The following is a 25,788-nucleotide window of genomic DNA, read 5'->3' as shown; positions in this document are numbered from 1 at the left end:
CACGTTGGCAATTAAGCACCCCAAATTAAGAATTACAAGAAAGCCATAGAGACTTCACTGTCTTCGCTAATCAGGGTTCTGATTTATTTGCTTTGGAAACTGTGCTGCATACAGCGTTTTCTTATGAGGCTGCTAAACATCTCCACAGCCAGCATTTTTCTAACTGTAATTCAACAGGGACTGCATGCAGATGCCAGAGACTGATAAGAATTAATGATTTTTTGCTAAAGTTGGCCTCTGCTTAGCTTTCAAGTAAACTGAACAACCCTGTTCACTGTATCCATCTCTGTATCATCTTCCTTGTTGTTATGTGCTTTCCTTCAAGGATGATGTTATGCATTTAAAAGATTAAATTAGGATTCTCTTAGCATGGACGAAATTAATAAATCATTGCAGGATCAAGCAATTTTGAGCTGTTTGTAGCTTCTAGTAATAATAATAATAATAATGATGGCATTTGTTAAGCACTTACTATGTGCAAAGCACTGTTCTAAGTGCTGGGAACGATACAAGGTGGTCAGGTTGTCCCATGTGGGGCTCACAGTCTTCATCCCCATTTTACAGATGAGGTAACTGAGGCATAGAGAAGTTAAGTGACTTGCCCAAAATCACACAGCTGACAAGTGGCGGAGCCGGTCTTTGAACCCATGACCTCTGACTCCAAAGCCCATGCTCTTTCCACTGAGGCACACTGCTTCTCTAGTACCTTCTTCCATCAGTGTCTCACCATTCAGAGTGTGTGGAAATAGAGGCATCAGTGTGACTGGCAATACATGTGGGAACAGAGTGGTTAGCTTAGAACTAGTGATGATTTTAGGAGTTGTGCATTTAGATAAAATCTAAATTCTGTGGATGAAAATAAGCATCACAATTCAATATCCTTCTTGTAATAAAAAAACCCCAGGTCCCAACTTGAAGTATAGACCCAATTTTGGTCTAGTGAGGTCATTAGCCAATCCCTTTATAAACACCTGCTCTATCTTGTGGACATATTGAGTAAAAATTTGTGAGGGCAAATAAAATAGTTAAAGATTATTCATAACATAGAGAGCGTGAAAAATGAGGACATGAGGATGAGCATGTCTTGGAGTCTCTTTACAGGACCTAAGAAACAATATTAACAATAAAATGAAATGTGCAAGCACTTGTGTTGCTTCTGTCCAGCCACCGTTGCTTTTATTCCTGCTCTATTGAAATAAATCCTTTTCCTTTTCAGAGACAATACCATTCTGCCAGCATTGGGCTTTCAAATAAGCTAGCTTAAAAATTCAGGGAGAGCATACTTCGTGCTTTTTTTTTCCCGGTTCTTTCCCCTGCCCCCTATGGTCTTTGAGGTCTGGCTTGTAAACCCTGAACCCAAATGATCATCCTTGACAATCTTAGAGCAGGAAAAGGAGACGAGCTGTTAGAAAGATCACTTGCAGGTGACACAGGTCCATGGAGTTAGTATTCTGATGTAGAATGCAGAGTCACACTGAGAAATTTAGAGGAATGTTTGGCCTTTTGATTCTCACTCGGAAACATAACTGCCCACCTAGTGATCCTGCTTTTGTCCAAGTCTAGGCCTGTGTGTTCTCTGCAGAAGGGTTTGCACTATGTAGATGGAGCAAATTCAAATGGAAACGGTATGAAAAATGGCCCCAACCAGATATTCAGTTTAATGAACCTAGGACAAGCCATAGTTTTGTGTGTTTTTGCAGTGGATTTTGGAAGAAAAAAATCCCCAGTATGAATGCAGCATTTTTATAGTATGGATTTTTAGACTGTGAGCCCACTGTTGGGTAGGGACTGTCTCTATGTGATGCCAATTTGTACTTCCCAAGCGCTTAGTACAGTGCTCTGCACATAGTAAGCGCTCAATAAATACGATTGATTGATTGATTGATTGGATTTCCCATATGATAATCACAATAGATCTTGTACTTTTGAAGTTGAATTAGTAGAAGAAACTAACTGTAAATAAAAGGATTTTTTAAAGCCTAACATTTGATGGCAGGAAGTTTACCGAAGACAATTGTGTCGAGAAGAATCCAGGAGTTGGATGATTCCGGGTGCTTAGTGCACCAAAAAGAAGTTGATTCAGGAAGGAAACTTAGATCACTGAAGGAAATTTGTTTAATAGAATTTACAGTAGGAGAAATCTTTCATGATTTAGATAATGGGAACCTAAATGGAATTAATAAACCTGTAAACAAAATGCCTAACACTCTTGAAGAATGTATGAAGACAGCTTATCTCCAGGAAACTCATTTGCTGAGTCTAAAAAGGCATCAATCAAGTTACAGAGTTTTAGAAGACATTTTCTCATACTTCCTCTTTTTAAAGAAGAGCAATTTCCACCATTTTAAACAGAAATTTACCCTCAAATTACCCCGAAAGAGTTAGAAGTGCATTAATTTATGCAAAACTTCATGATAAAGAAATCATAATTCTTGGCCAATTTTCCTCTAGTTAATGTGAGATTGACTGAGAGTCCTGGGAATAATGAGCAAATATGAAATGTCAACTTCTGTTGAGGAAGAAACTTTCAGTGGACTCCAGCTTCACATATTAAAAATATGTGAGGACAGAATTACTGGCAATTCTGATTTTCTCCGAATTGTCTGACTGCCTGAAATACCAAAGAATATTTGGATGGAAACGTGTTGAGTGTTCATTTTCTGCCATTACATTAAGTATAATGTCTCAAAAAGTATACCTCAGACCTCCTAACTCTTACAGCCCATGGATTGCCCATTTCAGAACTATTCTCTAGGATTAGACAGAAAGAAAGAATATTATCATTATTATTATTACTTTTATGATTATTTATGGTAGTTGTTAACTACTATTGTAAGCACTGGGAAAATAGGTATTGATTGGCTAAAACGTCAGAGTCTCCAAAGGTATTTTGTGACTGCTTCTTATTTAGGTTCAAGGAAAGTAATAAGGAGGAAGCTGATTCCTCACCTCTCTGAAATTTGGTGTACTTAAGAAAGGACCCAGAACTCCTGGAAAACATGCAAGAGAGTGGTGTAGTAGGCCATTGCATAACCGCTCACTTTTATCCCTTCTGTCTTCTCCACAAACTTGGATCTGTGACCTTCAGACATTTGATATTTACCTGACGTTCAACTCCTCAGCACTTGAGTACACACCTATAAATCATATATTATGAATTATTTATTTAAACTAATAATAATAATAATTGTGGTATTTGTTAAGTGCTTACTATATGCCAGGCACTGTACTATGCTCTGGGGTGGGTACGAGCAAATCAGGTTGGTCAGAGTCCCTGTCCCACATGGGGCTTACAGTCTTAATCCTCATTTAATAAATGAGGTTACTGAGGCACAGAGAAGTTAAGTGACTTACCCAAGGTCACACAACAGACAAGTGGTCCAGCTGAAATTAGAACCCAGGTCTTTCTGACTCCCAAGCCTGCACTCCATCCACTAGGCCACACTGCTCACTGTGGGCAGGGAACACATCTACCCACTCTGTTATATACTTTTCTAAGTGCTTAGTATAGTGCTCTGCACACAGTAAGCACTCAATAAATACCATTGATAGTGGCATATGTAATTTGGATGATTCAGCTGCACCATCACGCTGGCTTTCCATGTTGTTTCCACTTTCTTACTGGGCATCTTTCCTATGTCCATACTACCATCTCTGTGCAGCTTTCTTACTGAGCTGGCGTGCCTTCCCACCCAGCCTTCTGCATTCCCACTCTGGCTTGGCATTACGGAGAGAAAACCTTGCCAAAGCCTACAGGAGAGAAGCAGAGATTACTCTGTTTCAGGCCAGTGTATGTAAATAGCTAAGTGAAAGAATATATAAGAAAGAGTATTCTCAGATGAAAACTAAAAACAAACGGCTGCTGGGATAGCTGAGGAAAAACTCAAAACAGGATTTAAAGCTTCAATTGAAATCACTTCTTAGAATTGATTGGATTTGGGGTTGCGTGAGCAAATTGGATAACCCCCTAGGCTGTAAGTTATTTGAAGACAGGATCCAGGTCTACCTGATGTATTGCACTCTCACAAATGCTTAGAACTATGTTTTGTGCACAGAAAGCACTCAATAATTGATTATCTTCTCATACGTTTCTACCCTCTCAGAGGAAAAGGGAAAGATTTGAGATACAGACCAAATTTGGAATACCCTCCCTGGGGTATGATAAGCAGGAAAAGGGAGAGAGCTCCAGGGGATGGCGTTTCTGGAGGCAATGTAAGATGATGGTATTTGTTGGTTAGGCACTTGCCGTGTTCTGAGCACTGTTCTAAGCACTGGCACTTATTCAATTCAATCGTATTTATTGAGCACTTATTTTGTGCAGAGCACTGTACTAAGCGCTTGGCACTGTATGGCACAAATACTCCCAAGCAGAAGTGATTGCAACCAGAGCATTCATCCTCCATCTGCCATTACCACTCCAGCTATTCCCACTACAGCAGGGGACCCTGCAGATGCTCTAGGCTGAATCTTGGGTGTTCTGGAATGGCTGGAAATGCATTAAAGTAGACATGTTGGGAGTTTCCAGTTTAGGTGTCAGAAAGAAAAGAGTAGTAGCTTTTCCTTCTAAGGAGAAAGAAGAGGAGGAGAAATATGCACATCCCTCCATGTCTGCTGCTGATGTGTTACCATTTCCACCACAGCTGTTTGGCCCTTGCCGACTATCAGGGGAAGCATCGTGTCTTAGTGGAAAGAACACGGGCTTCGGAGTCAGAGGTCATGGGTTCTAATCCTGGCTCCACCTCTTGTCAGCTGTGTGATTCTGGGCAAGTCACTTAACTTCTCTAGGCCTCAGGTACCTCATCTGGAAAATGGGGATTAAGACTGTGAACCCCACATGGGACAACCTGATCACCTTGTATCCTCCCCAGTGCTTAGAACAGTGCTTTGCACATAGTAAGCACTTAATAAATTCCATCATCATTATTATCATTATCACAGATGAAAATGAGTTTTTAATGGGTCCTGCCAGAGGCTTTTTTAATTGCTAAGAAGGAATGTCAAAAATCCAAGACCATCTCAACTAAAAAGGGATGCTTGCTTGGTCACAGGAATCATAGGAGAAGGAACCAAGAACAAAAAAGATTGACGTGAATTTGTGAATCATTTTCCCTAATAGTAATTACCCAACATTTTTGTTTCTTATCTAATTTCACCAAATAGGTTCACTGTCTTTTGCCCAACAGCTAAATTGTCTTTACGTGAGGACTTAAAATATATGAAAAAATGCAAAGGGCCTGGAATCAAAAGCAAAGTGGGATTTGAGTGCTGGGAGTTGTGGGTTCATGGAAGAACGATAACATAATACTTGTAGATGCTTATTTCATCATTGTTTTCCACTGCTACGTTTGATGGAAATGTCAGCGTAGTGGTTTTGGGGCTTAATACAAATAGTATTGAAATGCATTTTATTTGAGTAGCATACGACAGTTCTTCAGGGAAAAGAACATTTTCATTTCTACCAAAGCCCTCCTTGTTTGGACTCCCATTTCCATAAACTGTCAGGCTCGCAGGGGAGAGAGACGTTATCTTAGACCAATGCATTTATCGGTCTACTTTCCTTCAAGCTGCAGAACCTAAACTACCCAGATACACAGTGGGATGAAATTGGCATCTTGGACCACCCAAATAATTAATGACTTTAGGAAACAGGTGGATAGGAATCTTATCTTCTTGGAGGATCTAAAAGTATATCCGCTCTCTCAATTCAATTTGAATCTCACTGACAATGAAGCTCTGCCTTATTTATATTCTTCCTGAGTTTCTCCCTAGATAGGGGGAACACAAGCTTAGTGAAGATCCCGAGAAAGATAGCCCCACAAAGTTTCATTGGGAGAGAGAAGATTGCCTTATCCTCATCCTCAATGAGCAGTACTTATTATGTGCTAAGCTATGGGATAGAAAGCTTCAGATCCACATGGGGTCCACAGTCTAAGAGGGAGGGAGGAAGAGAGACCAGTTATTCCCATTTATTTCACAGATAATAATAACAATGATAGCATTTATTAAGGACTTACTATGTGCAAAGCACTATTCTAAGCACTGGGGAGGTTACAAGGTGATCAGGATGTCCCACCGGGGGCTCACAGTCTTAATCCCCATTTTACAGATGAGGTAACTGAGGCACAGAGAAGTTAAGTGACTTGCCCAAAGTCACGCAGCTGTCAATTGGCAGAGCAGGGGTTTGAACCCATGACCTCTGACTCCAAAGCCCATGCTCTTTCCACTCAGGCACACTGCTTCTCAGATGAGAGACTGGGGCCCAGAGAGGTTAAGCAACTTGCTCAAGGTCACAGTGTAGGTCAGTAGCAGAGCCAGAACTAGAATCCCAGTATCTTGACTCTCAGGCTCTTGTAGTTTTTTTTTTTCTCCTAGTCCATGCTGACTTTGAATCGACTGTAGTATTTACTGAGCTTTTGCTATGTGTTAGAGAGTTTATTCGTGCATTCATTCAATCGTATTTACTGAGCACTTACTATAAGTGGAGGGCGAGGAGGGAAGGTAGAGCTGATGGAAGAAGTCGGGGTGTTGGGGAGGGGAGGAGGAGCAGAGGAAAAAGACAGTTATTAGATTGGACAGAGTCCGGAGCTCATGATCTATTTTATCTCTATTTTAAAGATGGAGAAACGGAGGACCAGAGAGGTTAAGGGATTTACTTAGGGTAACACAGCATGCCGGTGGCTGAGCAGGAACATGAATCCAGTTGTCCTTACTTCCAGTCCTGGGTTCTTTCCACCAGGCGACACTGACTCCATGGGTGTCCTTTTCTCTATCCTCTACGATTCCTAATGTGAGATCTTATACTCCAAGAGCTGCCTACAGATCAGAGAATAGACTCATTGTTTCTTGCCAAAGCCACGTTCATATCTAAAGATGTGTTTTTTATTCTTATTTCATCTTCATTGTCTTTATCCAGCTATTGCATTGTCCAAATGCACATTCAGTAGCAGTAAGTGAGTTGATGTGAACTTTACATCAGTGAAACACAATGACCTAAATATCAGCATGGTTTAGTAATAGTTTCTTTCATTAGAGTTTTTCTATGAAAAGGAATTGAGTTTTCAATCCTTTTAGTGGACTCTGAATTGATCTGATTTTTCACTCCATATTCAGGTTTGGACATGGTTATACAGTCAAGATTTGGCTTAGCGAAGAACTATGTCAACAGAAAACCATCTCTGACTGTCTGATGCTACACTTCCCGGGAATCCAATTTAAGGTACTGATGAAATTCCAGGATGTTGTCCTATATTGTTGTTAACCTGACTTCTGGTAGAAAGAAGTTTGAGAAATCTTTGTGGCCTACTTTCTTTACGTGTGTGTGTGTGTGTGTATATGTTTGCACATGTGTATCTGTCTTCCCCATTCCTCCTCCCTCTGCCCTATTCCCTCAATTTTCTGGATTTCACAGCTAATCAAGTCACCGTGTATGAGGTCATTGTGTCTGTGATTTCGGGGGGTCATAAATAGCTGACACTTTTGATGTGTCTTAAAAAAAGATGTTTCTTAGCAGGATCCATTCATTGTGGTCCATTTCTAGTCCTCAGGTGTATCACAAACACAAAACTGATCTCCAGTAATGTGTTGTAATAGCACATATTTTGATCATGCCATATTCACAGACTTTATGATCAGAGCTGGGATAATACCTGCATTTGCCTAGGGCTAATGGATTTCGCAGGGTCCTCCTGGTGATGCAAGATGTCATAATGTCAGCTTTCATATGAAGGTATTAGAGCCATCTCCCTGGTTTATCCAGTTACGGTTCATCTTAGTGTCTCCCCAGCTCCCCCCTGCACCATTGTCCTAAATCAGGGAGGATGCATTGTCTAGACAGTCAGCTCACTGTGGGCAGGGAATGTGTCTGTTATGTTGTTATATCTTACTCTCCCAAGCGCTTAGTACAGTGCTCTGCACACAGTAAGTGCTCAGTAAATCTGATTGACTGACAGACTGACTCATGAAGGGGGCATTATGTCCCTGGCTTCATTCCCACTAACTCCTATTTCCCTTTCATTAGCACTTGCTAAGTGATGGGACTTTTAGTTAGTGCTGATGATATCGGTAGTATTCTGGGCTTGGGGCGAGTGCTTACTCTGATAACAGCTGCTGCTGTTCCACCAGTAATAATAATAATAATGACATTTACTAAGCGCTTACAATGTGCAAAGCACTGTTCTAAGTGCTGGGGAGGTTATAATAATAATAATGATGGAATTTGTTAAGTGCTTATTATGTGCAAAGCACTGTTCTAAGCCCTGGGGAGGAGCAAGGTGATCAGGTTGTCCCACGGGGGGGCTCACAGTCTTAGTCCCCATTTTACAGATGAGGTAACTGAGGCCCAGAGAAGTTAAGTGACTTGCCCGAAGTCACACAGTTGACATGTGGCGAGTCTGGGATTTGAACCCATGACCTCTGACTCCAAAGCCCTTGTTCCTTCCACTGAGCCACACTGCTTCTCAGCTCCTTCATAACCAAGGGTTTAGGCAAAGAGGAAGGGGAGGAAAGGACAGGTCATTGGATGCTTCCCCACCCTGGCTTCTCTCCCTACAGCTCTTGGGGTTCTCTCTCGTTTTCGCTTTGCCCAAACTAAGCCGGGGACTTTTGAGCCATGTTTCCTAAGCCAGTGAGTCCCCAAGGGTCTGGGGACTACTCATTCAATTGTATTTATTGAGCGCTTACTGTGTGCAGAACACTGTATTAAGCGCTTGGACTGTACAATGTTTCCAATGACTGGGAGTTGGGGATCCTGAAAAACCTGGGGGGACTGTGGTTCCTGGGACCCTCCTTTGGCCTGAGCCTGGCAACAGGCCAGAGAGATGCAGGGCAGGAGGAAGTTGTACCACAGGAAGGGGAGTGATGGAGGGTAATATGCTCTCCTGCCACACTTGAGACCATTTTTTGGATGGATCATTTGAGGGCCAAATTGTGAGGTATTCAGGGTCCCGTCTTTAGTCTATGGCTCTTGGGTTTCAGCCCCTTGAGATTTTGCATAAATCTGGCCCTGTTTACATTTTATGGCTCGTAGATTTTGTGGTCTATAAACTAAATGTGGCAACACTTTAAGATTGCTAAGCAAATGATGCAGATTTTATATGAAGGGCAAATGAATGCCTTAACCACGAGGAATAGACTAGTAAAAATCGCTGCGGTATTTGTTTAGTGCTTATTATGTGCCACACACTGGGTTTTAATCTCAGCTCCACCACTGTGTGACCTTGGACAAGTCACTTCAATTCTCGGGGCCTCAGTTATCGCAGCTGTAAAACGGGGATTGACTGCGAGCTCCCTGTGGGGCATGGATTGCGCCCAACCTGATTAGCTTGTATCTACCCCAGAATTTAGTACAGTGCCTGGCACATAGTAAGCACTTAACAAATACCACCAAAAATGAAACAAAACTCAAACGTGCACTGTACTAAGCATTGGGATAGATACAAACAAATTAGATCAAACATAGTCGCTGCCCACTTGGTAGGGCACAGTACATTAACTGAGCTAAGGGGAGGACTCTGGTACCCCCCTCCACTCCCTCCCTCACCGTGGGGAACCTGGGATGGCACCTCCAGCCCCTCCCCTCACACAAGGGGCCGGGACGGCGCCTGAAGGAAGGGTCGCCTCCTTTGCACATGGGTCACTGAGGACTGAGCAAAGAGATCATCTCCCCAGCCCACCCACTGGAGGCCCTGGACTGCTCTGAAAGGAGAGAGCCCACCCCCCGGACCCCTCTCCCACACATGCACCGGGCGAGGGGACACGGGTACCTTTATTCCCCTCCGGACCGAGGATTTAAGGTAGCACAAAAAAGGATTTGCCAGTGCCACCACCACACCAGCATGGTTTAGAGGAGGGAGTCAGAAGGATCTGGCTTCTAATCCCAGCTCTGTCCCACATCTGCTGTGTGACTTTAGGCAAGTCACTTCACTTCTCTGGGACTCAGTTACCTCATCTGTAAATGGGGATTAAGAGTGTGAGCCCCATGTGGGAGAGGGAATGTGTCCAGTCTGATTAACTTGTTTCTACTCCAGTGCTTAAAACAATGCTTGGCACATAGTAAGTAACAAGTATGATAATTATATGTAAGCCTGTTATGGGCAGGGATTGTCTCTCTGTATTGCTGTATTGTACTTTCCAAGCACTTAGTACAGTGCTCTGCACACAGTAAAGCGCTCAATAAATACAACTGAATGAATAATTATTATTATTACCCACTCCTTCAGCCATGTGGATCCTTACCCAAAGCTACTTGGCAGCGACTCACCGAGGTGATAATTCATTCATTCAATCATATTGATTGAGCACTTACTGTGTGCAGAGCACTGTACTAAACACTTAGGAAAGAACAATACAACAATAAACAACCAAAAGTCACTGAACCAACGGAAGTGACTTCTATGGACATTAAGTCAATTTCCCTGCCTCCAGACAGAAAGAGTAATGTCCTAGTTAGATGAATGTCTTCCTTGTATAAATCATCAGAAGGAGAATCAGTAACTCAAACGTCACTGCCTCACTGAATTCCCTTTATGTCTTCAGTGGGGTGGAGAATTGGCTATCCGTACTCTGTGTGTACACTGGGCCAAATTTACCGCTGCTTTCATGCCAAAGTAGACCACTTCCTGATGGTAAAATTCCATACAGGTGCTAAATGGTAAAATAATGGTATGTAGCATTAACAAATGTTCAGCTTTAGGAAAAATTAAAATAAAATAGCTAAGGGTATGAATAAGAAAATGGTGAAACAATTCCCCATGCCTCAGACTGAGAGATATTTTTCCACCTTGCCATTTCTCAAAGCAATAGCTTTAAAATTTAAAGTAATTTGAAATGGAAAAGCCCGAGTGGAATAATGACAGGCCTTTAAACTTGTCAGAAAACAGTTCCTGGGAACCCTACCACAAAAAAATTAAATACAACATAGAACTATTGCTCTTCTTTCCAATAAAAAAGGATGATAGCTCCTAGATTATTTTGTGGTATTTGTTAAATGCTTACTGTATGCCAGGAACAGTACTAAGTGCTGGGGCAGAAGCAAGTTAATTAAGTTGGACAAAATCCATGTCCCACAGGGAGTTCAGAAGTCTTATCTCCATTTTACAGATGAAGTAAATGAGACACAGAAAAATTAAGTGACTTGCCCAAGGTCACACAGCAGACAAGTGATAAAGCTGGGATTAGAACCCAGATCCCTCTGACTTCTAGGCCCATGCTCTATCCACAAGTTGGCATTGCTTTTTAGATAGTTTAGTTATGATTTACCTCTTAATAATGAATTGTGAAATTGTGACTGAATTGCCAACCTCCTTGCTGACTTTCTTGCCTCCTGCCTCTCCCCACTGCAGTCCATACTTCACTCTGCTTCAGTTTTCTAAAAAATGTTCAGTCCGTGTTTCGCATTCCTCAAGAACATCCAGCGGTTGCCCTTCTCCCTCTGCATCAAACAGAAACTCCTTGCCAATATCTTTTCCCCCTCAACCTTACCTCACCGATTTCCTATTACAAGCCACCCTGCTCACTTCAGTCTTCTAATGCCAACCTACTCACTGTATCTCTAGCTTGTCTGTCTAGATAGCTTGTCTTGTTTTTTAGACTGTGAGCCCACTGTTGGGTAGGGACTGTCTCTATATGTTGCCAACTTGTACTTCCCAAGCGCTTAGTACAGTGCTCTGCACACAGTAAGCGCTCAATAAATACGATTGATTGATTGATTGATAGATAGGGACCCCCTCACTCGCTTCCTGCCTTTTGTCTGGAACTTCCTTCCACTTCATATCTGACAGACATCACTCTCCCCTCCATCGAAGCCTAATTAAATCACATCACCTCCAAGAGTCCTTACCCAACTAAACCCTCATTTCTCCTCCTCCCTCTTCCTTCTGTGTTTCCCTTGTACTTGGATTTGGGGCATTTTTTCACTCCATCTCAGTCCTGCAGCACTTATGTACATGGCCAAAATGTTAATGCCAGACTCCCCCTTCGACTATAAGCTCCTTGTGGGCAGGGAATTTGGGTACCAACTCTGTTGTATTGAACTCTTCCAAGAGCTCAGTACAGTGCTCTGCACATAGTAAGCACACAGTAAATACAATATATATTGATTGATTCAGTGAAGCATTGTACAGTTTGGCATAGGTCTTTCCTTGTGACATTGCTTTTAAAATTAAAGAATTTCAGGTTACTGGTGTTCTCACGAATGTTCGTACTAATTCCATAACTTTCTTTTTTTCCCTTTCAGGGACAGCACCTTAATTTATTGGAGTATCATGTGCCCCAGAGATTGGGCCGCTTAGCAGAGTTGTTCACAGTTCTGGAGAACAAGAAAGTTTTGCTGAATATCAAGCACTACTCCATTAGCCAAACTACTTTAGAACAGGTATTGTGCTAGGGTCATTCAGCAGTTCACATCTACGTCAATTCTCTTCGAAGGTTTTTGCTCCTAATGAGAAATATTCTCTTAGCACCAAAACTATGTTAGAAATATATGCAATTGTGACATTGAAAATTAATTCAAAGGTTGACGGGTCCACAAACAGCTTCCTCACATTGAGTGCTCACTGAATCGAGTCAGCAGTCTTTTCTGCTTACTTAGAAGAAATTGTTTTTGCCCCTTGGTGAATGCATAGAGGTTATTTGTAAGACTGTGTTATTGAAATCTTGGAGAAAATTGTCTCCCCAAATTCCATAGTGACAGACCCAGCTTGATAAATTTGGTATAGATCTCAATTTTATTTTTGAAAGAGTGATATGGTAAATATTCTATAACTTCAGTGCATTATCTCTTGCAGGTATTTATTAAATTTGCTACTCAGGAGCAGGAAAATCAGCAACGAACTCCTGATTCTTCCACCAATCTGTATCATCTTCACCATCTACCGATTTAAGCTCTGATAGACAATTCTGAAAAAAAGAATGGTTTTTGAAGAAAAATAATTTTTCAATCAGGGAGTATATGTTTTAGAATCAGACAAAAATAGCCAGATTACATATTCCCTTTCACTCAATTTGAATGTAAATATTTCACTAACTCCCACAAAGCATAGATCAACATAGAATCTAACCTAAAATGCCATGATTTATAGATCTCTCTGTAGTTCTAATAGATAATTTTCATTGTAATCAAAGTCAAAGATAGAAAATTGGCTTCTCAAGGCAAAATAATTCCCAGTAATAGCTTGCATCAATAGATGTGATGACACACAGTGTTTGTATTACACTGTTTAAATGAGATCTTTTTTGAATGCTCCATTAATTCAACCATATGCTGCAATAAGCAAAATTTTCCTTTTTATTGTACTAAGAATGCCATATATCATACAACTACTTTATGTTAAAGGGCTTATTATTCTGCCTACAGTAGTATTGAGTATATTTAACAAGTCACATGAATCATGCATGAAAGAGAGTTTTATAGGCCAATAGATGATCATATTTCTTTGGGGAATTGGGTAAAGTTTTTGATGACCTATTTTGTTTTCCTTGGTTCACTTTTGCTACATCAAAAAGTGCTTCTAATTAATGATATACAAGTAAACTGCAACAAGTCTTCAGATTTGGCCAACATCCTTTTAGTTAAATGTATTCAACCTGAGGTTTTCATAGTAAAATATGGCTATGATATGGCCTTTTCAAAGTTGTATCAACCTGGCAATGTTGACACTTCATTTTCAAATCTTCCTGGTTAGTCTGAAGTTAGAAAATAACAAAACTTCCAGGAATAAGCTATCTCTCAGTCTTGTTCGATCCGTATGGCGTTTGGAATGTCTACGTACAGTGATTGATTTCATATTTTCTTTTTCTTTGTTTCAGTTATAGTAATCACTATATTTAATCACTAAATCACTTTGATTTATTCTGAACAGTGACATATTGGGTCAGGTGGATGACCCTTTCAGCCCTGCATTCAGTCTCTGACAGTAGCAACTCAATTCTTGGAAGAATTTCCTTGACATCTATCAGAATCAAACCAAGTGTTTAGCTCCTTCTGTGTGCAGAGAACCATAATAAGTGCTTGAGAGATTATCATAGAATCAGCAGACATAATCTCCACCATCAAGAAAGTTGTGATGGATCTCTAATGTTCCTTTTTATATTTCCATTAAGACCCCTCTTAATCTTATTCAATCCGAAATCTGATACTCTGTTGGTCATGTATGTAACACACACTCTTTAGGAAACAGTGTCACCTTTGGTTTGTTTTGGACCCAAAGACTTCAAGTTTCATTGAATTCCTCTTCAGATCCAATGATGTTTTCCATGATGCCATGCTGTACCAAGAAGTGTAACTAAAATGATAATAGCTGTGCCATAGGCTTTCCAAGCCAATCAAGAATAATTTGGAAGCCTGTGTTTCTCACCCATATTTATAGTATTTTAGAAAATAGTTGGAACATGGATCACAATTGATTCCTGATTTATATTATATTCTCAGTACCGAAAATGAAAGCATAATTGTTTTAAAGTCCATAAATATCTTCTATGAAATATGAACACGCCTGTGTAGTTATGAATAAAGTAGAAATGCTTTACCTAGAAAGCCTGGTGACAGACTGTCTCTCTGCTCATTGTTTGTGTGTCATCATATGGGTCTTTGGGGACCCAATTTAATTTGAGAATGAGAAATATGATGCTTCTGATCTTTTATAGTTTGAGAAAGCAAAATTTTAATAGAGTCCCTTCCTTTTCTATGGCACTTTTCAAGCATTCAAGCTGGTGAGTTCCAGAAGTGCAAGTCTCGATTCATGTCTCTGTAGATGGTTTCTATTAAAAATAATACAGACAAAAATTACTCCAAGTGGCACCAGCACAAACTGGACAAAAAAGATCAACCAACTCTTATGTTCATTCTGACAATGTCATTGAATTTGTAAGGCAGACATATGTGTTATGCTTTGGAGTTAGCATTTGTGTTTTATGGTTAAATAGCTGAAAATTTTGACCCAACTTTACCTCCCTTTGAATGACGTCTGGTATGACTGGAGTAATTAATGTCATTCTAACAGGTGATTACTCAATTTATAGTCATCTTTCAATGCAAAGTTTTAGAAAAACTTTTCCAGCATGAGATGAAGATTGAATAGCAGGAGATATATTTCCTGACAAGGTAGGGAAGGCTGTTTCTCTGCAATGAATTCTGGATAAGAAAGAGTCAACAAGTCAACAAGCTGGCCCCAGGTGTTGAAAAAGGAAACTGACCTCTTTTTCTAATTCTCCTAGGACTTTTAAGGGCACCCATTTCTAATCCAGAATAAGAATAGCACTATTAGGTAGGTTTGATAGTCATCCTCACATAGGTGGTAGTTGAAGCCAAGTGAGCAGATAAGGTTGCCAAGGAAGAACCAAAGAATGAGAATAGGGGAGCCAGAGGCAGTATAGGAATCAGAGAGCAAAAGTGAGAAGAAGAGGTTTATTATAATAATAATAATAATAATAATGATAATGGTACTTGTTAAGTACTTACTATGTTCCAAGCACTGTTCTAAGCACTGAGGTAGATACAAGTTAGGTTGGACACAGTCCCTATCCCACATGGGGCTCACACTCTCCATCCACATTTTACAGATGACGTAACTGAAGCCCAGAGAATAATGATTGTAGTATTTGTTAAGCACTTACTGTGCACCAGACGCTGTCCTAAATGCTGGGAGGAATACAATTTAATCAGGTTGAACATGGTCCCTGTCCCTGTCCCACATGGGGCTCACATTCTTAATCCCCATGTTACAGATGAGGTAACTGAGGCCCAGAGGAGTGATGTGACTTACCCAAGGTCACACAGCAGACAGGTGGCAGAGCCAGAATTAGAACCTATGACTTTCTGACTTGCAGATCCTTGCTCTATCCACTAAACTAGCTCTCTTCCTCCCTTCAAGGCCCTACTGAGAGCTCACCTCCTCCAGGAGGCCTTCCCAGACTGAGACCCCTTCTTCCTCTCCCCCTCCACCCCCTCTCCATCCCCCCCGCCTTACCTCCTTCCCTTCCCCACAGCACCTGTATGTATGTATATGTTTGTACATATTTATTACTCTATTTTACTTGTACATACTTATTCTATCTATTTTATTCTGTGAATATGTTTTGCTTTGTTCTCTGTCTCCCCCTTCTAGACTGTGAGCCCACTGTTGGGTAGGGACTGTCTCTATATGTTGCCAAATTGTACTTCCCAAGTGCTTAGTCCAGTGCTCTGCACACAGTAAGCGCTCAATAAATACGATTGAATGAATGAATGAATAAGCCACACTGTTTCTCCAAGGCAAAGAACCAGGTAGAGCCATGTCACCAAAACCAAGAACTGATATTCACCCATCAGGCATTCAATGGAATTTATTGAGCTCTACATGCAAAGCACTGCACTAAGCACTTGGGAGAGTACACGATACGACAGGGTTGGTAAACACATTCCCCGTCCACAGTGAGCTACATTATTTGATTTTGTTTGATTGACTGGGGAATTGAGTGAAGTAGTAGTGGTTTGTGCAGTGTCATTCACACTCAGCCAACCAAGCTCCTACTGGGGCAGAGAGGGCAAAGTGTGAGTGGGATAAAAGAACAGTTTTGGGAAGTGAAAGCAAAGGTGTTTTATGTGCAGACCCCTGGGGCTGATGCTTTGCCCAAGTGGCATGATTTGAAAGGTGGTTGTCATGGTAGCTGTCGCTCTGGAGCAGCTGTTTTTCAAGATTCCTGCTGGCTCCTTTTGGCTCGTGGACACCTCAGGTAGCTGTTCAGTCAGAAGCCTGCCCCTCTGGTGCCATTGCCACAGCAGACAGCGCTAGAATTTGAACCCAGGTCTCTTGAGAAGCAGTGTGCATTAGTGGATAGAGCATGGGCCCGGGAGTCAGAAGGACCTGGGTTCTATTTATGATTGTGCCACTTGTCCGCTGGGTGACCTTGGGCAAGTCACTTAACTTCTCTGGGCCTCAGTGCCCTCATCTGTAAAATGGGGATTAGGAGTGTGAGTCCTTTGTGGGACAGGGACTGTGCCCAACCTAATTAATTAGCATCTACCCCAGTGCTGGGCACATGGAAGTTAACAAGTACTATAATTACTATTATTTCCCTTGGATGATAGCAGCAGGGCTCTCTTTGCATATTATGCTAGCTTATCATTATTTTGGAATAACATGAAAAATTTAAGAGTAAACCTTAGCCCTACTTGAGACTAGAGAAACCATTCAATGATAATCCTTCCACTCAGGATGTTCAGAGGTTGTTCATGATAATGATGGTATTTGTTAAGCATTTACTGTGTATCAAGCGCTGTTTCAAGTGCTGAGGTAGATATATGCTAATCAGGTTGGACACAGTCCCTGTCCCGCATGGGGCTCACTATCTTAACCCCCATTTTACAGAGCAGTGAAGTGACTTACCCAAGGGACTACGGCAGACAAGTGGCAGAGCTGGGATTAGAACCCAGGTCCTTCTGACACCCAGGCTCGGGCTCTATTCAATAGGCCATGATGCTCATAATTTATCAAGGAACCATCCAGCTAGTCAAAGATGATGCTTAGGGAAGCAGTGTGGCTCAGTGGAAAGAGCCTGGGCTTGGGAGTCAGAGGTCATGGGTTCTAATCCCAGCTCCCCAACATGTCTGCTGGGTGACCTTGGGCAACTCACTTAACTTCTCTGAGCCTCAGTTACCTCATCTGTAAAATGGGGATTAAGACTGTGAGCCCCACATGGGACAACATGATCATCTTGTATCCCCCCAGTGCTTAGAACAGTGCCTTGCACACAGTAAGCACTTAACAAATGCCATTATTATTATTATTATTATTATTAACCTGCTTCAAGAGGAAGATTAACCTAAAAGTTCATCATTCTACCTACAGATTAAAAGTTTCTCTTTATTGATTTAGCTTGTTGGCATAAACACAAGCCTCTCCACAATCCTTGTTTTAGCATGTCTTTATTCCATCTGAGTAGTTTTTCATTATTTGAAGAGTTCTGCTCCTAAGAATTTGAGATATTCTTCTACAAGTATAAATATATATTGCTTTGATGTTTGAATCGTTTAATTTCTTTGTATTCTCAATGCAATAAAATAAAGTTAGCAAACAAAATAACAGGAAATGCATATCTAGCCAGATGTGAATAATAGTGTGACATCTTCAATTTCTTCATCCTGTTTAGAGGCCATTTTGCACATGAATGATCCAAAATATTAGGAAAGAAAACTGATGAGTTACTTTTCTTCTACAAAGAACCAGATCTTCCCAGGAGACTTGGTACTCAATATAATGGAGTGCATTTAATATTCTTTAAATGTACTTTGATCCTTAGCAATATTCTGAATAAGGGAAAGCACAGAAATCCAGTGAATTATGGAAGCAAGCCAGTTATCTAAAGGAGAGCTTTCCATGGCTGGGGAGTTTTTAACTGAGGTGATCCTTCCTTTATTGAGGTGAAGTTGTTTTGGGACCCAACTGTGGCCACTAAGGAGGTTGCTATAGATGTAGATCTGCAGAACTATGGGTCTGTTCTCTCCTTCCCTGCTTCAAGTGAATGCCTTGGGAAATGTGGGGTGCCCCTCCCAGAACCCCCAACTTCCCACCCCTAATCTTGCTGCAGTCTGCTCCCTTCTTGGGAAAGGTGAACAGTCTGGAACCCTGGCTCCCAGTTCCAGGAAAATTGGGGGGTCAATGGGTAGTCTCTGTGGAGGTGGTCCTGTGGTGAAGGGGATCCTGCTCATCCTACCCCTGCCCCACCTCCTTGCCCCCTTCTCTGGCAATCCTGAAACCAAACTTTAGTACACTCAAGAGAGGGAATAGTACCTCATTAAAGCTGCCTCCCAAGGAATCAATCCTGGGCATTTTCCAAATCAGGAGAATCTAGGTTCCTACAGTCAATTGAGTTCATGGTTCAAGTTCTCTTAAGATGGAGGGGCAAGGGTGGAGTTGGTTGTGCCTTTACAAGTAGGGTCAGATCTCACAGTCATATTGAAGGTTGGATGCTACCAAGGCCTTGTAGACCTTCAATTTACTATGGGGTGGGGCCTGTTGCTACATTGTGCCACACTCTCTTAGTTCTCTGATGGCCATGTTGGCTGTTTGTGTTTGGTTTTCTACATCTTCTTCAATCTGTGACTTGTTAGAGAGTGACCTGCCTGGGTAGTAATAGTAGTAGTAATAGTAGTATTGCTTGCTGTAGTGGTAGTAATGATAATACTGGTATTTGTTAAGTGCTTACTATATGCCAAGCACTGTTCTGAGCGCTGGGACAGATCAGGTAATCAGGTTGTCCCACGTGGGGCTCACAGTCTTAATCCCCATTTTACAGATGGGGTAACTGAGACACAGAGATGTTAAGTGCCTTGCCCAAGGTCACACAGCAGACAAGTGGTGGCGCAGGGATTAGAACCCACATCCTCTGCCACCCAAACCTGTGCTCTTTCCACTAAGCCACACTGTAGTAGTAGTAGTAATAGTAGTGGTAGTAGTAATGGGGTATGGATAGTTATTAAATGCTTACTATATGCAAAACCCTGTATTGAACATTGGTAAAAAATGTACATGTAAGAGTTAGGTAAATTCTCTGGCCCTCCAAAGGCTTAGACTTTAAAAGGTAAGGGTAACAGTGGGTAAGGTTTTCTTCATCAAATGCAGTCGAGTCATTTCCAACCCAAAGCGACTCCATGGACACAGTGTCTTCAGAGTGTCCCAACTTCTGCCATAAATTCATTCTAGTACATGTGTATCTGTAGTTTTGGCTTTGGGACCGAAATAATAGGAATGTCAACATAATATAAATAAAAAAATAACTGTGGCATTTGTTAAGCATTTTCCATGTGCTAAGCACAATATTGTGTGCCAGAATAGATACAAGATAATCATAAAAGAAAAAATTCAGAGTCCAACCAGTCTGGTCATCTAGAGACGCTGTAGGGGCTTCAGGGTGCTGTCCCTCAGGACATCAGGAGCGCAGTCACAGGCAAAGTTTCCAAAAGTTAGAAAATTTGTTGAGGCTGCTGTTGTTTACATCCTTGTGGTCCAACATGCACAGGGCAAGTCGGGAGTGGGGGCCCTGGCTGTAGTGACGGGAAGGAGGCAAGTGTAATCGGTGGTTTCTGTTAATATATTCCAAGCAGTTCTAGGTGGCAGGATTTGGCGAGTGCTTTGAGTTTTGTAACGCCGATGAAAACTTGATAGGTTTTTAGGGTTTCCCAAGTGTAGGCTGATATGTGACTTTTGTTTTCTTTACACTTTTTGTTAATCCACAGATCTGGGCACCACTAGGAATTTCATAAACACTTTGTAGAGGATAGGGAACGGGCCTGGGAGTTCGAAAGCTCTGGGTTCTAGTCCCGGTTCTGCCACTTGTCTGCTGTGTGACCTTGGTCAAGTCACTTTACTTCTCTATGCCTCAGTTTCCTCATCTGTAAAACGGGGATTGAGATCGGGAGCCCCAGCTGGGACAGGGACTGTATCCAACCCAATTTGCTAGTAATAATACTAATAATGATGGCACTTGTTAAGCGCTTACTATGTGCAAAGCACTGTTGTAAGTGCTGGGGAGGATATAAGGTGATCAGATTGTCCCAAGCAGGGCTCACAGTCTTCATCCCCATTTTACAGATGAGGTACCTGAGGCACAGAGAAGTTAAGTGACTTGCGCAAAGTCACACAGCTGACCATTGGCAGAGCCAGGATTTGAACCTATTACCTCTGACTCCCAAACTCATACTCTTTCCATTGAGCCATGATGCTTCCCCCAGTGCTTAGTACAGTGCCTGGAATAGAGTAAGCACTTACCAAATACCACAATTATTATTATTATTGGTAGTAGTATAATTAATAGTAACCACGGTTTTTGAATTTATTTATTTATTTATTTATTTAGCATTAATAATAATGATTGTGGTATTTGCTAAGCACTTACCATGTGCCAGACACTGTACTAAGCACTGGGGGGGATGCAAGCAAATCGGGTTAGACACAGTCTCTGTGTCATATGACATATGTCATAAGCACTTAGTACAGTGCTCTGCACACAGTAAGCGCTCAATAAATACGATTGAATGAATATGAGACTCACAGTCTCAATCCCCATTCTACAGATAACTGAGGCAGAGAAAAGTGAAGTGAGTTGCCCAAGGTCCACGGCGCACAAGTGGCGGAGCCAGGATTAGGATTCAGGTCCTACTGAGCCCCAGGACCTTGCTCTATTCACTAGGCCATGCTGCTTCCCATCGCAGATCTCCTTTGTACATACAGCTGTCAGAGCACCGCCAGCTAAATAGAGTTGTTCCTGAGCTCACAGACTTTGAACTATATGCTGATTTGGCTCCAGATAGGCAGGGGTACTTACTTTTCATTTTTAATTCACTACTCAAAATCTTTCCCTTCAAAAGCACTGAATGAAGTTGGTCTAGGGACTAACAAATCGTTCAGGGAAAAACTGAGTGTTTCAAATCTGTATGGAGTATGTACCTGTATGTATCTGTCCTTTGAATATTAAAGTCAGGCTACATATTTTATTTCTGTATGTGAGAGTGGTTGTAAATAGAGTCTTTTGTAGACTGAGCACTTGGAAGGCTAGCAGGGCGTCTTTCCTGCAAAAATCTGAGTGAGGCGTGGGTTCAACAAGGGTCCTGCCAGTTGGCATTACTGTCTCCTCACTGCTGGGGTAAAATGGTTCAATTGTCAATCAATCAAACCATCAATGACATTTATTGAGTGCTTACTACGTGCAGAATATTGTACTAAGCACTTTGGGAGACATGATCCCTTCCCTCAAGACACTTGCAGTCTAGTGGGGCGTTCAGATAATATAAGAAGTGACAGGTAAGAGAAGCCACCAAATATAAGACTGTGAGCCCATTGTTGGGTAGAGATTGTCTCCCTCCATTGCCGACTTGTACTTTCCAAGTGCTTAGTACACTGCTCTGCAAATAGCGCTCAATAAATATGATTGAATGAATGAATAAGGGAATGAGCACGGGCTTGAGTTCTAAATCCGGCTCCACCACATCTGCAGTGTGACCATGGGTAAATCACTTAACTTCTCTGTGCCTCAGTTACCTCATCTGTAAAAAATGAGGATTAAGAGTGTGAGCCCCATGTGGGACAGGGACTGCGTCCAACCTGATTAATTTGTATCTGCCCCAGCACTTAGAACAGTGCTTGGCACACAGGAAGCACTTAATACCACAATTATTATTATTATTATTATTAGATTGTTTGCAGAGAACTGTAATAAATACTTGGGAGAATACAATACAATAGAGTTGGTGGACACATTCCCCGCACACAAAGAGTTACAGTCTACGGGCGGGGGGCAGATGTTAAAATAATTTATAGACAGGTACATAAGTGCTGTGGGACTGAAGGTGGGGTGGTTATCAAGTGCTTAAACAGTACAGATCCAAGTTCATTGGTGATGCCCAAGGGAGGGGAGTAGAGGAAATGAAGACTTAGCTGGGGAAACCCTCTTGGAAGAGACATAGTTTTAATGAGGTTTAAAAGGAGTTAGAGTGGTGTTCTGTCATATATGAAAAGGGAGAGAGTTCCAGACTAGAGACAGGATGTGAGAGAGGGGTAGGAGGCGAAGTAGATGAAATTGAGGTATGGTGAGTAAGTTGGCATTAGATAAGCCCCTATTGAGAGCTCACCTCCTCCAGTAGGCCTTCCCAGACTGAGCCCCCTCCTTCCTCTCCCCCTCCTCCCCCTCTCCATCCCAACTGCCTTACCTCCTTCCCCTCCCCACGGCACCTGTATATATGTATATATGTTTGTATGTATTTATTACTCTACTTAATTTGTACATATTTATTCTATTTCTTTTATTTTGTTAATATGTTTTGTTTTGTTCTCTGTCTCCCCCTTCTAGACTGTGAGCGCACTGTTGGGTAGGGACCGTCTCTATATGTTGCCAACTTGTACTTCCCAAGCACTTAGTACAATGCTCTGCACACAGTAAGCGCTCAATAAATACGATTGAATGCATGAATGAATGAATGAAAAAGGAGCAAAATATGCCGACAGGGTTATAATAGGGAATCAGCAAGTTAAGATAGGAGGGGGCCAGCCGAGTGGTTCATAGCCTGGATAGTAGAGCACAGGCCTGAGAGTCAGAATGGCCTGGGGTCTAATGCTTGCTCTGCCATTTGTCTGCTGTGTGACCTTGGGCAAGTAACTTCACTTCTCTACACCTCAGTTACCTCATCTGTAAAATGGGAATTAAGATTGCGAGCCCAATGTGGGACAGGGACTTCGTCCAGCTTGATTAGCTTGTATCTACCCCAGTGCTTAGAACAGTGCTTGACACATAATAAGTGCTTAACAGATACTATTATTATTATTATTATTATTGTTTGGTGCAGATGGATGGGCAACCAATGGAGGTTCTTGAGGAGTTGAAAGATGTAGACGAAACAGCTTTTTAGAAAAGCAACCTGGGTAGCAGAGTGAAGTATGGGCCAAGTGGGCAGAAACAGGAGGCAGGGAGGTCAGTGAGGAGGCTACTACATAAGTCAAGGTAGCATATGATGGTTGTTTGAATCAGTGTAGCAGCAGTTTGGATGGATAAGAAAGGGCAGGTTTTAGCGATGTCATTATGTTGTGAATTTTAGTCCACTCCAGTCCCATCGTTTCCTGAATTGTCCTTTACCGCTGAAAAATCTTCTTTATTTTTGTTCTTTTTCTATCACATCTCTTTGCTGTTCCCTTTTGGCTAAGTTTCCATGAGAATTTCTATTTAGGAGGAAACTCTGAATGTGTTTTGTTGCAGATGTATAGCTGTAGTCCCTGCAGGCATTCACTTGTGTTGAAGACACTGGGTTTTCAACTCTCTGCACAGACCTGTAATATAGACAATTCATTATGGTTCCCAAGGATTACTGTAGTTATTGACAATGATAATCTCCAGCTATAAACCAACATTTGTATTCCATTCAGAGTCCTTGGTCGACTTTAGAACATTTACTATTTCTATGCTTTTTCTCCTCCAGTTTTTATTCCTCCTGACTTCTGATTCACATCCAGTCCTGCCCCAGTAATGACTCTGGCTCATCATATCCCAACTTTTTTCTCTAAAGCTGATTGGGAACTAAGGTAGGATGGGGTTGGGTGATTTGCCCCAAATCATGTAGGAGGGAGTGGGATTGAGAGTGCAGTGCTTGGAGATGAGCTGTTTTTTCTGTGTTCTCTCCACTACACCTCTCTGGGAATGATAGCAAATCCAAATGAGCTTTCATTCTCAACTGGCCTAGTAATGATAATATTTATTAGCCACATACCATGAGCCATGCTCCAGGGTAGATACAAAATAATAAGTTGGGACTCTGCCCCTGTTCTATGTGGGTTCTGAAGTGGGGTCAGAAGAGATTTATTTGTAACTTTCATAGTGCTTAGTACAGTGCCTGGCACATAATAAGCGCTTAATAAACGCTACAGTTACTATAGACCTTCTGGCTTTCAGTCCAGCTTTCTTTAATCAAGCAGTAGCATGTACGCACTTACCAGAAGTAATGGGATAGAAAACACTGAAAATGAATGTTCTATTATTGACTGGCTAAGAACATCATTTGGAAATTCTATCTTTTTCTGCCCTATCAGTCAATTCCACTGATGGTATTTATTGAGACCTTACTGTGTGTAGAGCACTGTACTGAACACTCGAGACAGTACACACAGACCTTACTATCTAATTTATCATCATCATCATCATCAGTCGTATTTATTGAGCGCTTACTATGTGCAGAGCACTGTACTAAGCGCTTGGGAAGTACAAATTGGCAACATATAGAGACAGTCCCTACCCAACATTGGGCTCACAGTCTAAAATTTATCTAAATAGTCTAATTTATCTAAATAAATGATAGATGGATGTGTATATAAGTGCTTTAGGGATACAGGACATACACATAGGGTTAAGCATGCTGAGGGAGAAAAGCTCTGAGGATAAAAATAGAGAAAGAAACTCCTTAGCTTTCCTTGAAAACGTCCTTAAGATGAATTGTATTTGGGACACCTTTGGCTTAGAGCTCATTAAAGAAATATCTTTCTTAGCCATTAGTCAACAGCTTTGGCTTCCCATAAAGATGCCCCCTTTTCCTTGCTTGTCTCATGATAAGCTTCGTTCCATTTTTGCTAACAGGTGGTCTGGGTTGCTCAGAGACTTAACTCTCCCTGATTGTTTAACCACTCCCCGGGCTTTTTCTAGTTGACAGTACACCTCTCTCCATTTTCCCTGCACCACTTTCATGAATCTTGCTATTGCTGTTTGCACATATTCTCTGGAGAATTCCCCCAGTGATAATTTTATCATGACCAGACCTCTCAGGATCATCTACCTGCATGTTATTTATCCTTCCAGGATTTATTTTTAGGATGAAGCCCAGAAAATAAATCAACAGATACAAACCTCCCCTGTGATCTTACTGCCGCTCAGAATACTGTAAAGAAATAGGCTTTTCCTTGAGTGTTACACTTGGTGATTTTATAGCAATCATATCTCTGTCTGAGAGTTGGAAAGGCTGGGTAACCAATAGATCCAGCATTTAAAGAAACTGGTTTTGCAGGAAGACCATTTTCTTATTTGCTTTTCTCTGAACAGTTCAGCAGTTGCCTTAGAGAGTGTTTTCTTTTTATTATCTCAGCATCTCAGTGCACGGCTGATATTTTCCCCTCCTGACTATAAATCTGGAAATAAGGGGGAAAGGGAGCACTGGGGAGGGGAGGGGGAGGGAGTTTATAGGGAAGTGTGTGGAGATGAGAGAAGAGTTGGCTGCTGTAACCGAAAAGAGCAACTGGAAGAGTTTCAAGCTGAAAGAAAACAAGTGTGTTTAATTTCTTCCTG

General features: G+C 41.6%; 1 protein-coding gene across 1 annotated transcript in view; it reads left to right on the top strand.

Moving 5' to 3' along the window:
• Positions 1 to 12,878, top strand: part of ABCA13 (ATP binding cassette subfamily A member 13) — a 249,825-nt gene extending 236,947 nt beyond the window's left edge. The window contains exons 59-61 of the mRNA XM_038760086.1: positions 7,111 to 7,216; positions 12,233 to 12,370; positions 12,783 to 12,878. Coding sequence (XP_038616014.1) covers positions 7,111 to 7,216; positions 12,233 to 12,370; positions 12,783 to 12,878 — 340 coding nt within the window. The remainder of the gene's footprint in view (positions 1 to 7,110; positions 7,217 to 12,232; positions 12,371 to 12,782) is intronic.
• Positions 12,879 to 25,788: the final 12,910 nt, after the last annotated feature.

The sequence above is a fragment of the Tachyglossus aculeatus genome, chromosome 18 (genome assembly GCF_015852505.1).
Source record: "Tachyglossus aculeatus isolate mTacAcu1 chromosome 18, mTacAcu1.pri, whole genome shotgun sequence".
Classification (NCBI taxonomy): domain Eukaryota; kingdom Metazoa; phylum Chordata; class Mammalia; order Monotremata; family Tachyglossidae; genus Tachyglossus; species Tachyglossus aculeatus.
The sequence above is the reverse complement of the archived record's forward strand: the minus strand, read 5'-3'. Positions and strand labels throughout refer to the sequence as shown.